Below are 13,443 nucleotides of genomic sequence, written 5' to 3'. Positions count from 1 at the left end.
AAAGAGACTCACCCATCCATGAAGCCCATCTATCATCCCATCGCAGTATTAACAGCCCGAGCAGAGAATATGATTTGTTACCACAGAGGGAGAGAGAAAGCAGCTCTGTCTGGAGGTCAGAAAACGTCAATATTACCCCCTCAACCATTCCAACAACTGGGAAATCAAAGACACTAAATGGGCAAAAGAAAACTACCTGTGGAGGTGTTTCAGTGTTAGTAACAGTGCAGGCAGATAATGACAGAAGAAGGAGTACTTCTGAGAGCTTTCATTCTTCAGTCATGCCTGAAACTGGGAGTCATCCTGCAAAAAATGGTGACAGGAAGAGCAACAGTCAAATTGATATAAATAAAAATGATCATCTTGGGAAGGATGTCACCCAACAACAAAGCCTTAGTAGCCACTGTTTGACAGATCACTTCTCAAATCATTCAGGAAGTAGTAGTGGACAGGGACAAGCTAATTGTAATTCCCCCAAAAGACCACTTCCGGGCACCATGAGTCAGCCAGAAAGTATCCAAGAAGCAAAGACGGAGCAAGACTTTATCAACAATTTTTACCAGCCAGTACCTCCTGCAAGAGTGTCAACGTGAAGTCAGCCTCAGACCAAATAAAAAGTGTTTGACATTGTCTTTTATAGATATAAATTTGGGAGCATGATGAATTGATGTTGAGTTGCATAGATTTTTTCACTCAGTGTGTGGGAGGAAAAGAAATTGTATAATTTCACAGCTGTGCCTGGTCCTTGCAGAGTTTTTCCATTGAGCATTAATTGAAAAACCTGAATTCTGAATTTCCAATAGACAAGGGCAGTAATTTGAGTGCATAGAATTGTGCAGTGTCTAAATATTTGATTGAAAAATGTGTTTTTAAGACAGGTAATGGTGCAAAATACTGTTAACTTTTCACAGTAGACATTTTGACATGATCTAGCCAAAAACCATGTTCAACTAACTTTATTTATATTCAGCTTTACTAGTTTCAGGACTCTGTTGCTGTCTGTTCAAAACCTCTGCTATGAAAAAGATCTACACCAGGAACTTGACTGAAAGCAGTTTTTATTTACACCTGTTCTTTTCCTACTATGACATGTCCAAATGACTTCTGTAAACTGGGCCTACTAGTGTCAATGCTTAATCAGAGGCAATGTTACTGAAAATGTTGGCATATCATGGAAATAATACTAAATCTTACCAGGGATATAAATATGTGAAATTTGGTGCAATAAATAAAAAATATTAATTAATTCAATTTAAAAAATAAAGACCATTGGGATTGGTAGTTTTGCATGACAGAGGAACACCTTCATTGCCTTGCAGAGAGACTTCACCTTCTTTCTAAATCAAGTCATTATTTTATTTGGGGATTAGTGAATAGAAATAAAAATGGGTCTAGTGAAAACGCTTCAGACAACAGTCTGAAGAAGATCAAAAATGCTAAACTGCAACTGCTTCACAAAGTTCTATCAGCCGTTCAGGGCTTATAATCAGTTTTGTTGACACACCCCCTTTCAGATGGTTTACAACTGAATTTTACGCATAATATTCATGTATCCTGTTTTACACCAAATTCAAATTGGAATCAAAACAACAATCTGATGCAGCATTAACTAAGAAGACGGGCTTTTATTTTGAAGTGGCTGTAGAAATTAATGACGTACCTACAGCATTTTCGATTAAATTGGAACGTGGCCTTCTTGGGAAATTATCAGGAAAGGGAGCGGCAGAGATTGACTTTCTTATCTGCTTAACTAAGGTAAGAACAGGAATGAAGTCCCGCGAGTAACTTGATAGTTGCCATACTTTTCAACCGAAACAGTATTAGTGGAGCTTTTGGTATGCATTGACAGAGAGCCAGAGGATCAACAACAACTTTCACTAATACGCTGCGCCACCAGGTGGTCCAATTAGTTTTCCGCCATCTTTGGTCAGGTCAGGCGTTTCCAGCTGTAATACCCTTCTTGTTAAAATCGTAGCAAGTTTTGTTCAGCAAAGTCATTTATTAAGCATCCACCATTACTTTAAAAATGAAAGTAACATTTTAAAATAATAATATACATAGCTGACCAAGGCTTGTTTTAGCTCTGCAAGCTAACTCAGTTCACGAAGCTACTGATAGTTTTTAAGCTAATTCTGGGCTAACACACAGGTTCTGTACTCTGTCAGCTATAATGCTACTCGGCCGTTAATATACAGGCTGTGTATGTAGCCGGTGTAACAGACAGTGGCCAGCAGTGAGCAGGTTGCAGATGCTAGCTTCATTAAGGAGGAGAGATTGTCTGTAAGAGAAGGGGGGTTTCTCTCTTCCAGGCTAATGGGGGCTTGAGGGAACAGTTCATGAAGCCCGCTTCTCCTCGCTCTCCCCATACCTGACAGGTAAGTGAGACAGGTAAGGCAGAAACTTGGCGTGTAGCCCATTTCCTTTCACCTACTTCACACTACATTTATGTTAACACAGTCGCCAACATACAGACTGTAGCCAGTGTAACGGTGGAGACCAGGGATGGGTACCGAGCCCCGGTATTGAACAAGCCCCGGGGCTACATTATTCAAGACCGCAGTATCAATAAGCTCCGACCTTAACGGTTCTGCTATCAGTACTGGAGCAGTCGGGGTTTTTTTGTTTTGTTTTGTTTTCTCCGCTAGATAAACGTTATCTTGAACAGTCATTTCACCAGCTCCGTCAAATATCCTTCTATGTATGTATATTTTCGGTATTCTCAACAGAGATCTGTCTCTCTCTCTGCCCCTGCTATTTGTGTCAGCGGAGGGCAGGGGGGCGGGGCTGTTGTTCCAGTGACACATACACCAGACAGTGCAGCGCACACACCAACTCAAGCTCGTAGCCTACCTTTAGATAGATAAGTATGGCGGAGAGAACCAAACAGTCCAAAGTGGCTCTACTTTACTAGAGTAGATGCAAACACAGCCCGTTGTCACAAGTGTGACAAATGTTATGTTTGTTCAAGTTTTTTTTCTTCCTCAAAAAGTGTCGCTAAGAATACCATTTAAGTACCAGATCAATAAGCAGTATTGGTAGGAATAGTAGTACCGTTAAAATCTTAAGGATACCCATCCCTAGTAGAGACAAAGAGAGCTCTTGCACTGCACAGATATCAGATGCAGGCTTCATTTGGGAGGAGAGGCACCCTTTCAGAGAGGGGTCACTTTTCTCTCAGCCAGGCTAAAGCAGAAAAGAAGTGTCTGAAGCCCGCTCCTCACCGCCTGCCCCACACCACAGCAATGCTGACTCACTGAGACAAGAGAGGCAGTAATGCTGCTGATAAATGCCTGTAGTCTCTTCCCCCTTATCTGCTTCACACAGCGATTATGCAAACTCTAATAAAGAGGCTAATATACAGGCTGTGTATGTTGCTGGTGTATTAGTTGTGAAGAAGATAACTTCTATTTCACAGGTGTCATTCAGGCTTCTGTAGGGAGGAGAGGCGCCCTTTCAGAGCTGGGATGCTTCTCTTTCATCTCAGCCTATGTGGAGTGGATGGGAGCCGTTCCTCCTATGGTGGGTGAGACAACAGAAATAAAAGGGCAGGAACGTGCATGTAGCACTGGTGATTGAGGGTGGGAGATTGAGAGAGCTGAACCTGCCAGCTATGGTGATCTCCACAATCTGGAATGCCCAGGCCCAGGACACGGTGGCATGTATCTGCTGACTGATGTGCATATAGGGCCATCAATCTGTGTTTGTGCCCGCTGCAGGGCATCCTTGAGTTTCTGCAAGATAAGGGATGCGCTGCATGGCCTTGGGGTGTTAGCTGCAGCACTTATGACTGGCCTTTATGATTATGGCCACTTCTCAAGTAGGAGCTATCAATTGATCAAGAGCTTCCTGCAAATTGTCTGCAGGGCGTGGCCCATTGCTTGTCATCTTGTTCCCCAGTGGGTCCTGCAGACAGTGTTAGATGATCTCCTTCGGTCACTTCGGTGGGTGGTACCAGAGCAGGGGGGATTATACTAATTTTTCTTTTTTTTCTCACCCAATGAGTTGCTAGCCTTTTGGGGTCAGGACTGGGGTCCAATTGAGAGCGTGTCAATCCAGCCTTCACCTTTGTTGTTAACCAATAACGATGCCTGTTTGAGGGCTTTGCACATACGAAATAGTAATTAATGGATGTAACTCCGGTTTGAGTAGTGCATAACCCCCTAACTGCAAGCCCAGCTGGCCCCTTTTTGGTATACGTTGCTTAGTTGCAAAGAGAGATGAGCAGTGTGTGAGCTGGGGTTTAATAGGGAACTACGTGGGATGGTCACAACCCCCTGATTGGGCAGTGAATGCAATCTTGTTATCTTGTTAATATCACAAAACTTTTTTACAGTTTTTACACTTTGGGTTTTGTATGGATTAAACAAATAAGAGATACAGCTTCTAATGTTGATTTGTGAAATAACCAATATAATTTGATTTCATTTGTAACACTGTCAACTTGTAGATATTTTCAGAAAACATTACCCTGCATGACTAGGTAACTATCATATTGAACAGGAAGCCATATAAAAACTAATTTGTCCTGAAAGTGATAGTTCAGGTTATTTGATCTGGAGTTGTGTCATAGTGTATAACCCTTGTGTACTACCCTGAGCAACGTGCTGCTGTGGTAAGGGTACACATAAATTAATATGATATGGTGCTCTATATCAAGTGGCTAAAACACATTTTTGCAGATGGTCCCATCTGTAGTAGCACAGTGCTTATCTTCTGTGCCGGTGCTCCCGGATGCTTCTTCAAGCTGGGAGCACACTGATCTGAATCTACTGCAGGTAATACACTGACTATAGATAAGTACCTTACACAACCCCACGCCAAATACCCCAAACTAGGGCTGGGACGATTATCCGACGTAATCAACGTTGTCGATTATAAAAATTATTCGACGTTGAATTTTAGTGTCGACGCGTCGTGTAAAACCACACAGGGTAAATGTTCATAGAACAAAACCGGAACTTTCTAATAGGACCGTTTATATCCATCGTCTTTGGTTTACCTGGATACAAGCGCAGCGCAAGGGCTGGGACAACGCGGTGACGTAATTGAAGTCATTGACTACGTGAATGATTTGCGTCTGTGTAATCTATTTGAACAACATGGCAGCGTCTACCAGCAGTACGACGGAGCGTGTGGAGCAAGACGTGGCAAAAAAGGCTCGCACACGGTCCTCCAAAGTTTGGGAATACTTTAATCTTGATACCAACAGTGCGGTAGTCTGCAGACTCTGCAAAGTGCATCTGGCATATCACTCTAGCACGACAGTCATGCACGAGCACATAAAGAGGAAAATAATAATATAAATAATAAATAAATATAAATAATAATAAAAAAAAATAATCGTTAGATTAGTCGAATAATCGAAAAAATAATCGCTAGATTAATCATTTAAAGAATAATCGTTTGGGACAGCCCTACCCCAAACTATCACTTGAAGGCACTGTGGCCATGCTGACCATGATTTCTAAATACACAATGTTGGAATGATTCCTCCTTACAGTTTTGGTCTCTATTCTGTTTAGTTTCATTTTCATAGGTTTCATTTACTCTCTAAAGCAACAAGACAGCGAGAACAGTAACTGAGCAATCCCTGGTGATTGGAGGCTTCAGGGTTCAGCAGGCTCTGATTGGAGGCTTCAGGGTGCAGCAGATGAAACCTGAGAAGCTGTGATCACCAAACTTGTATTTTCTGTCGGAGTTTGTAGGAAATGGCAGCAGCAACTATTTCTTTTGAACAAGACCAATTTTGTTGTTCAGTTTGCCTGGAGATTTTGAGAGATCCGGTCACAATCCCCTGTGGACACAGTTATTGTTTCGACTGTATTGAAGACCACTGGAACCGGACCAAGCAGAAAGACCAGTACAGCTGTCCTCAATGCAGGAAGGTGTTTAATCCAAGACCTCTGCTGAGTAGAAACACAGTTTTGGGTGAAGTAGTGGAAAAGTTTCAGCAAACAGGATTTCAGGCTGCAGCTCAGCACTTGGCGAAACCTGAGGAAGTGAAATGCAGTGCTTGTACGGGGAGAAAGAGCAAAGCTGTCAAATCCTGTCTTGTGTGCTTGGAGTCTTACTGTGTGGCTCACTTAAGAGTCCACGAAGAACGCTTTCATGGAAAGGTCCATAAACTGATCCCACCTTCAGATCAGCTTAGAGAGAAGCGCTCCCACAGTGTGAAAGAGAGACACAAGGGCCATGACGCAGTCTCAGATGAGAGGACAACACAACAGGTGTGTTTGAACATTTCTTAAGATGCAGAAATGAATCCTTTATCTATTCAGTTAAATTTTGGGAAGTTCAAACATGTTTACGAACAGCTTGATTTACTGTTGGATAAATGAACTAACAACAATCAAGATCTGAATTTACTTTTTATTCTAGTACTTTTAATTGATGTACATAACACATTATGTAGGTTTGTGCACCAAAATTCAGACAGAGGATTATACTGAAACCATGTATTTAATGTAAATAGGGAGTTCCTCCTGATTTTTACAGTTTAATTTTCATAGGTTTAATTTTCTCTCTCCAGCAACGAGAACGAGCAGAAACTGACACATAGACAACAGACAATCCTTTGTAACATAGACGTTTTTTTCCAAACTGTGATCCTATGCTGCATACCATGAGATCATCATGCTAGAGGACTGCAGCTGAAAATGAGCCGACAGGCTAAGGGTTAATTGTGTGTTGTTCAGTCATGTACTCCTTCCACATCGCATGTCACTGGTAAGATAGTGTCAGAAACCCCCTACCCCTATACCCTATATCTTTTATAAAGTGCTGCAGGAATGAGTCCTAAAACCCAGAAAAAAGTTTGTATTTTTCACCTCCAGTTCCCTCATTCTGAAGTCGATGGGTTTTTTTGAACAGTTTTTTGGAAGGATGCCTGAAATAGGGTCTGTGGTTAACACAAGCTTTTCATGTGTTTTATTCTTCACGCTTTATTATACAACACAAAATATGTCAGTAAATACCCCACTTGTGATTTTTTTTTAAGCTTCCTAAGTGGATAACTGAGACTACAGAGGTTGTGTGGGAGACATTAAACGTCACCATGCCAAACATGAAAACCTCAGCAGTCCGTCTTTACAGCCTTGTTGTGTTTATATTCACACTCGTGAAAACTATTACTAACTTTCCAAGATGAAAGGCTTTTGCAGAAGAGGTGAGAATGCTAAATCAAACTACTAGTTGGAAGGTAAGTCGTGGTGACACTGAAGTCATGTCCCATGGTGTAGTTCATTTATAGCCTAATGAGAGAGAACTTGTTACATCTGTGTTATGGGTAGTGACCATGAACATTGTAGGATAAGACTGTACTGGAAGACCAAACGGTATTCCTTGTGTTTTCATTTAAATAATGTGTGAATTCTTCTCACTGTGAATACTAGTGTTATCTTAAGTTTCTAATGAGGACATCAATGTATATAGAATTGAATCTGTCACAGTTTCTCTGCTATTCACTGTAACATATGTTTTTGGTATTTGGCATATTGTCATTTGTCATAATATTCAAAAGAATAGAGAGTGACGGCAAATAAAATCTCCTGATTTCTGTTTAGATGGGCACAATATACAACCTACTTGAGCAGCACAGGCTGGAGTCCTACTACAATCAGTTTCTTCAGTTGGGTGTTAAAGATGAAAGAGATTTCCTGGATGGTGTGACAGTTGAAGATCTAAACAACTTAGGTAAGAGTGCTGAACATGGATGAATGTCAACACCCTTCCAAAGGTATGCTTAGATTTTCAGTTTTTTTCAGTTAATTGCTTGAAAAATGAAAACTTTATTCACAATATTGTGCAAGTGTGAAGAGAATTTATAAATTTACCTTTTTTAGAAGTGAACTGTAGCTTCCTAGAACTCTTGAATAATTACTTGTCTGACTTGAACTTAAAAGTTACACTAAAGATTAATGTCACCACCTAATGGAATGGAATGGAAGATACAATAAAATTACACCAAGTTACCAGTAAGATGAAAACTTATGCACATCACTGCAATTTAATGCAGCATTCATGTAATAAATATATTTGTAAAATGTTTTAACTGTTTGTAATTGTTGACAGTGTTAGAAGTGATACAGTTTTTAAATTTGGATTCTTTAGTTTGTGGCATAATTGTATTATAAGAAAGGATGAAAAACACATTATTGGAAATGTAAAAATGAGCAGCCATAAGGACAGTCAAGTGGCTGTGCATGATGAAATTCAAGTTATCACACTGATAATAAGATGTAAGACATATTGAAATATATTGTCTCTGCATTTTTAAAGGTTTAAGTCATGTGGAAAAGAACCGTTTTTCAGCTATGAAAAACTTCATTCAGAGACTCAGAGTTCCAGAGCATCACGTTCAAACTGTTAAATCTCTGCAAAAATCAATGGAGGTGTTCTCTCTGCAGTACACATACCCCAAATGTCCTCAACCAAAACTTATTAAAGGTAAGAGGAAAGCATCTTATAATGCATTTTTTAACATTTATATCATTAGTTCAGTTCATTCTACTGACTTGTTTACAGTGTACAGCATGAGGGGAGTTTACCTTCAAATGTTGAGTGACTGTGAACAGAGAAATACTTAAGACTGGTGCCAAACCGTGTCCTGAAATATTACACCCTTTGCATAATAGTAGTTCAAATGAGATTTGAAATGGTTTATGAAATTTTGAACTTACAGATATCGATCCAGCGCAAAACACAATCGAAGACCTGATGTTAAGGATCTGTTATCTTGAAAATGTTGGCAGCACCAAAGGAGTCTGTCTCTACACAATTGATGGGATGCCCTTGACAGATGATCCCTTCTTCAACACATGTGAGCAGACTTTTTACAGTTAAGGTTGCTAGATGAAATGGTATTATAGCTTAAGTACATTAGAGCAGTTGAAAAACGTACCTGTGTGTATATACAGTATATATATGTTATTCATGATCAAACAAGTAAGACTATAGCGCAGATCACAGAAAAATCAGCGCAGGCACTAACCAATCAAATCATGTTTATGTAGGTCCAGCCTGGCATTCAGCATCAAAATGGAGAAGATGTTGATTATTGTGGTGGATAATCACCCTGTTCTCTGTGATCAGATTATTTACACACTGGGACACAAACCGGAGAAATCAAGAATATAGAGAGTTGACATGGGCTGTTTGGTGTCTGGTTATAGTTTATTTACCAAGTAATTCCATGTATCTTTCAAGAAGAAATAAGAGCTGTTAATGTTTGTTTAAAAAAAAACAAGTTTGATGCTTTCATTGTGGAAATATAAGGGTCTAAAATCTTTTTTTTAACCTTTATTTGACTGTTTTGAGTGTTTTGACCATGTGTGGCATTACTGCATATTGTGGTATTTAAGGGTGCACTTTACACTCAGTTCCCAGTTTATTAGTACACCTAACAATAACTAATACAACAGTCCTGTAACAGCCTATTTTCATGAAGGTTGTAATGATCATTTGATTGTTGAAACTGTTATGCATTTTCACTGTCGTTCATCCCTTGTGGCATTGGCATTACTTTTTATTACAAGCTTATAATTCAAACATGCTAAGATTGTAGGGGTAACTCCTGAAGGGGTAACCTTCAGCACTAAATATGCTTCACTCATTCACAATGCCTTACCTGTTTCTACCGTGGCACAGTTTACGTCACACCAACTGTTAACTGACTTTGGGGAACCAATCCCCTTTGTAACTTCAAGAGAGGGGTTGGTTTTCCCAGATGAAACGACCTTGAATGTAGAAAACAATTTTTGTTTGAAATAAGAAGTTTGATTTTACTTCAGTGGGACAAAATGTAATGCAGTTTTTAATTTTTATTGGCTCTTCATACAGGGTCTTTGAAAGACAGGCACATTCAAAGTGGAGCTGTGATCTATGCCATATTTACACGAAAGGAAAACCTGGAATATGCCCCTCAAATGCCAAAGCAAGAGTTTGGTAAAACCTTTGGAGAGGACACCATTCGATGCCACATCATGCTCAAGGTACGTCTTAACTATAAGGGTTGTGATTCAAGTAATGATATTAACACCTGATACCAGCAGTTCTTACTTCCAATATAATAACCCATTTAAGAAGACATTGCCCCCAGTGTGTCCGGTGATGGTGCAAGAGGATTGGGCAGGAAAGGGCAACTCCTTCCCCCTGCAGCAGTTAAACAGACTCTCCATGAGATACAGACTGGGCAAAATCCATAACTAAAGCATTGGGGGTGTTTTATATCAGGAAATATGCAGCCCTGTGTGTTCGATTTATTGTGCACTTGATGCTGATGGCCTTATTCTACAATGTCTTACAAAAAAATGACAGCTTGATTTTTTTGTTTGCACTTATTATTTTAATGAAGATTTGACAAGTGTTGCCAGAATTTTGTTAAGGCAAAATGTTGTCAACTCTTGTTGTAAATGGCCCCATTGCCTTATTTTGTTAACATGTACAGTATATAAAAGTTAAATCTCTATTGCATGTTTGATTCACTTTAGGGAGACTTCGACCTGATGGTGAACTTACAAACCGACACTTTAACCAGTCTGAGGCTCAAGTTGGCAAATGAAAGTGGAATCCCAGCACATGTCCTTCAGTACAAGTAATTCAGTACAAGTAATTCAGAATTACCACAATGATACACATGGATTTTGTGGCTTGTGACCCTGTTTGTCAACACATCTTTTCTCATGTAGTATTTAGTACCGGAGCAGTACCCCTGTTGTTTGGTGTTCTTATTATATTTGCAGAGGACAACGCTATCGCGGTGACACACTACAAAGCTGTGGAATCTCTGGGGGGTCAACAGTTGCCTTCTCTTTATCCACGTTTTGTGATGAGGATCCATACAGTGAGACTTTCTTCATTAATGACGTTGTGCCGTCAGTCCAACAGACCCAGAAAGGAATCAGTGTGTTCCTATCCTCACTTTATGCTGTTGTAAGCAGTGTTTATAATATATTGTTCCCATTATCTTGCTATCTCATTTACTTTATTATCTATATTGCACTACCCAATGTTTTCCTTTACTTACCAGTCATTTTTTTGCACTTGACAAGCCATTTTCCATCTTTTTTGCCTTTCTTTGAAAAGTAAGTCTGGTGATATTCTTTATTTTCTTATTGTCAACCAAGTTCGTGACAGCTCCAAAACAAACAATAAGTTGATCTTCTAGCAAGTATTTTCTGTGTACTCAAAGAGTGATACAGCTTTTTCTTCTGGGCAGTAGAGCTCCATTGTTCAGAAACCTTTAAAGTGAGCCACACTGTTCCACTGGGTGTTCTGTCACGATCATGAACATGGCCACACAGTTAATTCCGAATCAGTTTTCTCATACAGCATCCTGCCGATCGTTCGATCTGCACTGTATGAGTATCGTTTGCTTAAAACAACAATGCCTGGCTGTTTTAAACTTAAGTTTTAGAATAATTGTATATTCAAGTGCTGTTAAGATTTTACATCTTCAATAGGAACAAATGGACTTGGGGCTGAGGGTAGAGACGTACGAGTATTGAGAGACAAACTAATACATTTGTTGATTTTGGTCTTTTCATAGCATTTGTTGACAGTAACAAAGTACAGAATACTGCCAACTTGATTTCACTTTCCCCTTTCCTGTCTTTAGATTAATTCAGTAAAGATTTATTTGAGGAGGAGTTATAACCCAAAACTTGTGATTTTAATTTTGCCAGTGTCTACTATGTTTGTAGTGGTGGAAATTCCAAGGTTTCTGTATCATATTTTCAGACATCAGTATTTTAAGTGTATAATCTTAGCTTTGTCACACGCCACACCTTCTACAACAAATATGAAGCAGATAGCTGCAATGGAGACATCACAACCACCTTAGCAGTGAAGCAAAATTCTGTTGAATGTTATGCAGTAATAAAAAAAATTTTTAAAAAATGCTTTAGTTAAACTAATTATATGCTCTTAATGTATTTGACAGTTATATTATCTTGAGTAATTGGAATACATCTTTTCAACTCTATTACTATTACCCACATGAGTAAATGATTCAATCACTGGGCCTCCAGGTAAAATCTATTCTGTTAGTCAAATATTTCTCTCCCTATAGACACTGTGCATTTCTTTTTTGTGCCTTTTTATTTACAGTTTGACTATATCCTGTTTTCTTTCTGAAGCTATTTGTGTTTAAATGTAACTTGCATCTACCATGATAATCAACTCAGGAAGATTTTTCACTCTGCCCTTTCTTGAAATTAATTAAAACCAATCTGAAAAGATGTTGAATCTATGAATAAATTTGGTATATTTTTTTACTTTCCCTTCTCCAGTGGTATTAACCTTGTTTTAAAAGCATTCTCTTTATCTTTTAGAAAAAGCACCATTCCAACATAAAACAAAATAAATTGATTGCCTCCGTAAGAAAACTGACTGGATGTAACCCTCTGGCCCAAAGTTTGCACCAGTTACTCTGCAGGAATGAAAAGATGACAAGGATCCAGAAGGTAAACAATATGATGTAATACAATACTCTGTACTTTGTACTGAGTATACCAAGTTACTGCACTACAATTTGACTCCATGCATTATGCTGTCTTCAACAACATGGACACAACTCCTTTTTAAGTTTATGTTTAAACCCACCGTGTCATTGTACTCATGCTAGTTAAGTCAGTTAATGAGAAAATGTTTTCTGTAATTGGAGTGATATAACCTTTCACAAGTGCCAATTTCTCCATGTCTGCTTGTTACGTTGCTGTAGATTGCAGTTTTTGAAGGCTTGTACATGCTCTTCAGAGAGCTTTTGCCCCAACATGGATCTGAACGAGGGGAAAAAGTCATCAAGGACCTGGATGTCTTTGAGAATTCATTGTACTGCTGGGCATATCTTCTTTCAAAAGCAAAGGTATGATGATACTGGGGTTTGACTGAAATGGGCTTTTGAAGTCACTAATTGCTAAAGTTTTTAAATTTTGTGTGTATACCTTATAACACCTTTGTGAATGTAGAGATAAATTTGAATTTATTTGTAAATTTGTCCTACATTTCCAGTTATTTGTTGATTTTTGAAATGATCACTTCTGAATTTTCTTATTTTGACAGAAACAGGCATCAGCCCATGAGAACTACGCACTTATCACTCTTACATCTGAAGATAACAGCCGTTTCTGTGAACCAGTTAGAGTACCTGGAGTGCCAGGTACCTTTGAACGAGCGTATGTTCTCCAGAAAATCAAAGGTAAAACTAAAACAAGTTTTTATGTGAATGAGAAGATGCATCATACTAGATTTCTGAGAAGAGGCAAGAGGCTAATTACAAAATGCTCAGAGTAAAAATACCAAGTCTTGAAATATTTGTTTCTTAATATGTCTTGACCTTTGGTCTGACCACACATGTTTCATTTTTAACCATGATCACAAGTGTTTCCAGTGTGCCCTCAACCAAGATTTCTTGGTTGTACATGGAATTTTGTTGTAGGAAACTGA

The 13,443-nt window shown here is 39.0% G+C and overlaps 2 protein-coding genes across 2 annotated transcripts in view; both read left to right on the top strand.

Annotated features, from left to right (window-relative positions):
• The window catches only part of ccdc24 (coiled-coil domain containing 24), a 25,882-nt gene extending 20,211 nt beyond the window's left edge, over positions 1–5,671 (top strand). The window contains exon 8 of the mRNA XM_022758254.1: positions 5,557–5,671. Coding sequence (XP_022613975.1) covers positions 5,557–5,671 — 115 coding nt within the window. The remainder of the gene's footprint in view (positions 1–5,556) is intronic.
• On the top strand, positions 5,664–13,443 carry LOC111231214. The gene is made up of 11 exons (XM_022758253.1): positions 5,664–6,227; positions 7,563–7,692; positions 8,278–8,445; positions 8,681–8,818; positions 9,838–9,989; positions 10,488–10,591; positions 10,740–10,929; positions 12,330–12,461; positions 12,719–12,862; positions 13,060–13,195; positions 13,436–13,443. Exons 1-11 carry the CDS (start codon positions 5,709–5,711, stop codon positions 13,441–13,443), a joined length of 1,821 nt encoding a protein of 606 aa, XP_022613974.1. The 5' UTR covers positions 5,664–5,708.

This window comes from Seriola dumerili, unplaced genomic scaffold (assembly GCF_002260705.1).
Source record: "Seriola dumerili isolate Sdu_G_001 unplaced genomic scaffold, Sdu_1.0 BDQW01000291.1, whole genome shotgun sequence".
In the NCBI taxonomy this organism is placed as follows: Eukaryota; Metazoa; Chordata; class Actinopteri; order Carangiformes; family Carangidae; genus Seriola; species Seriola dumerili.
Note: the sequence above shows the minus strand (reverse complement) of the source record. Positions and strands in the feature narration are given on the sequence as shown.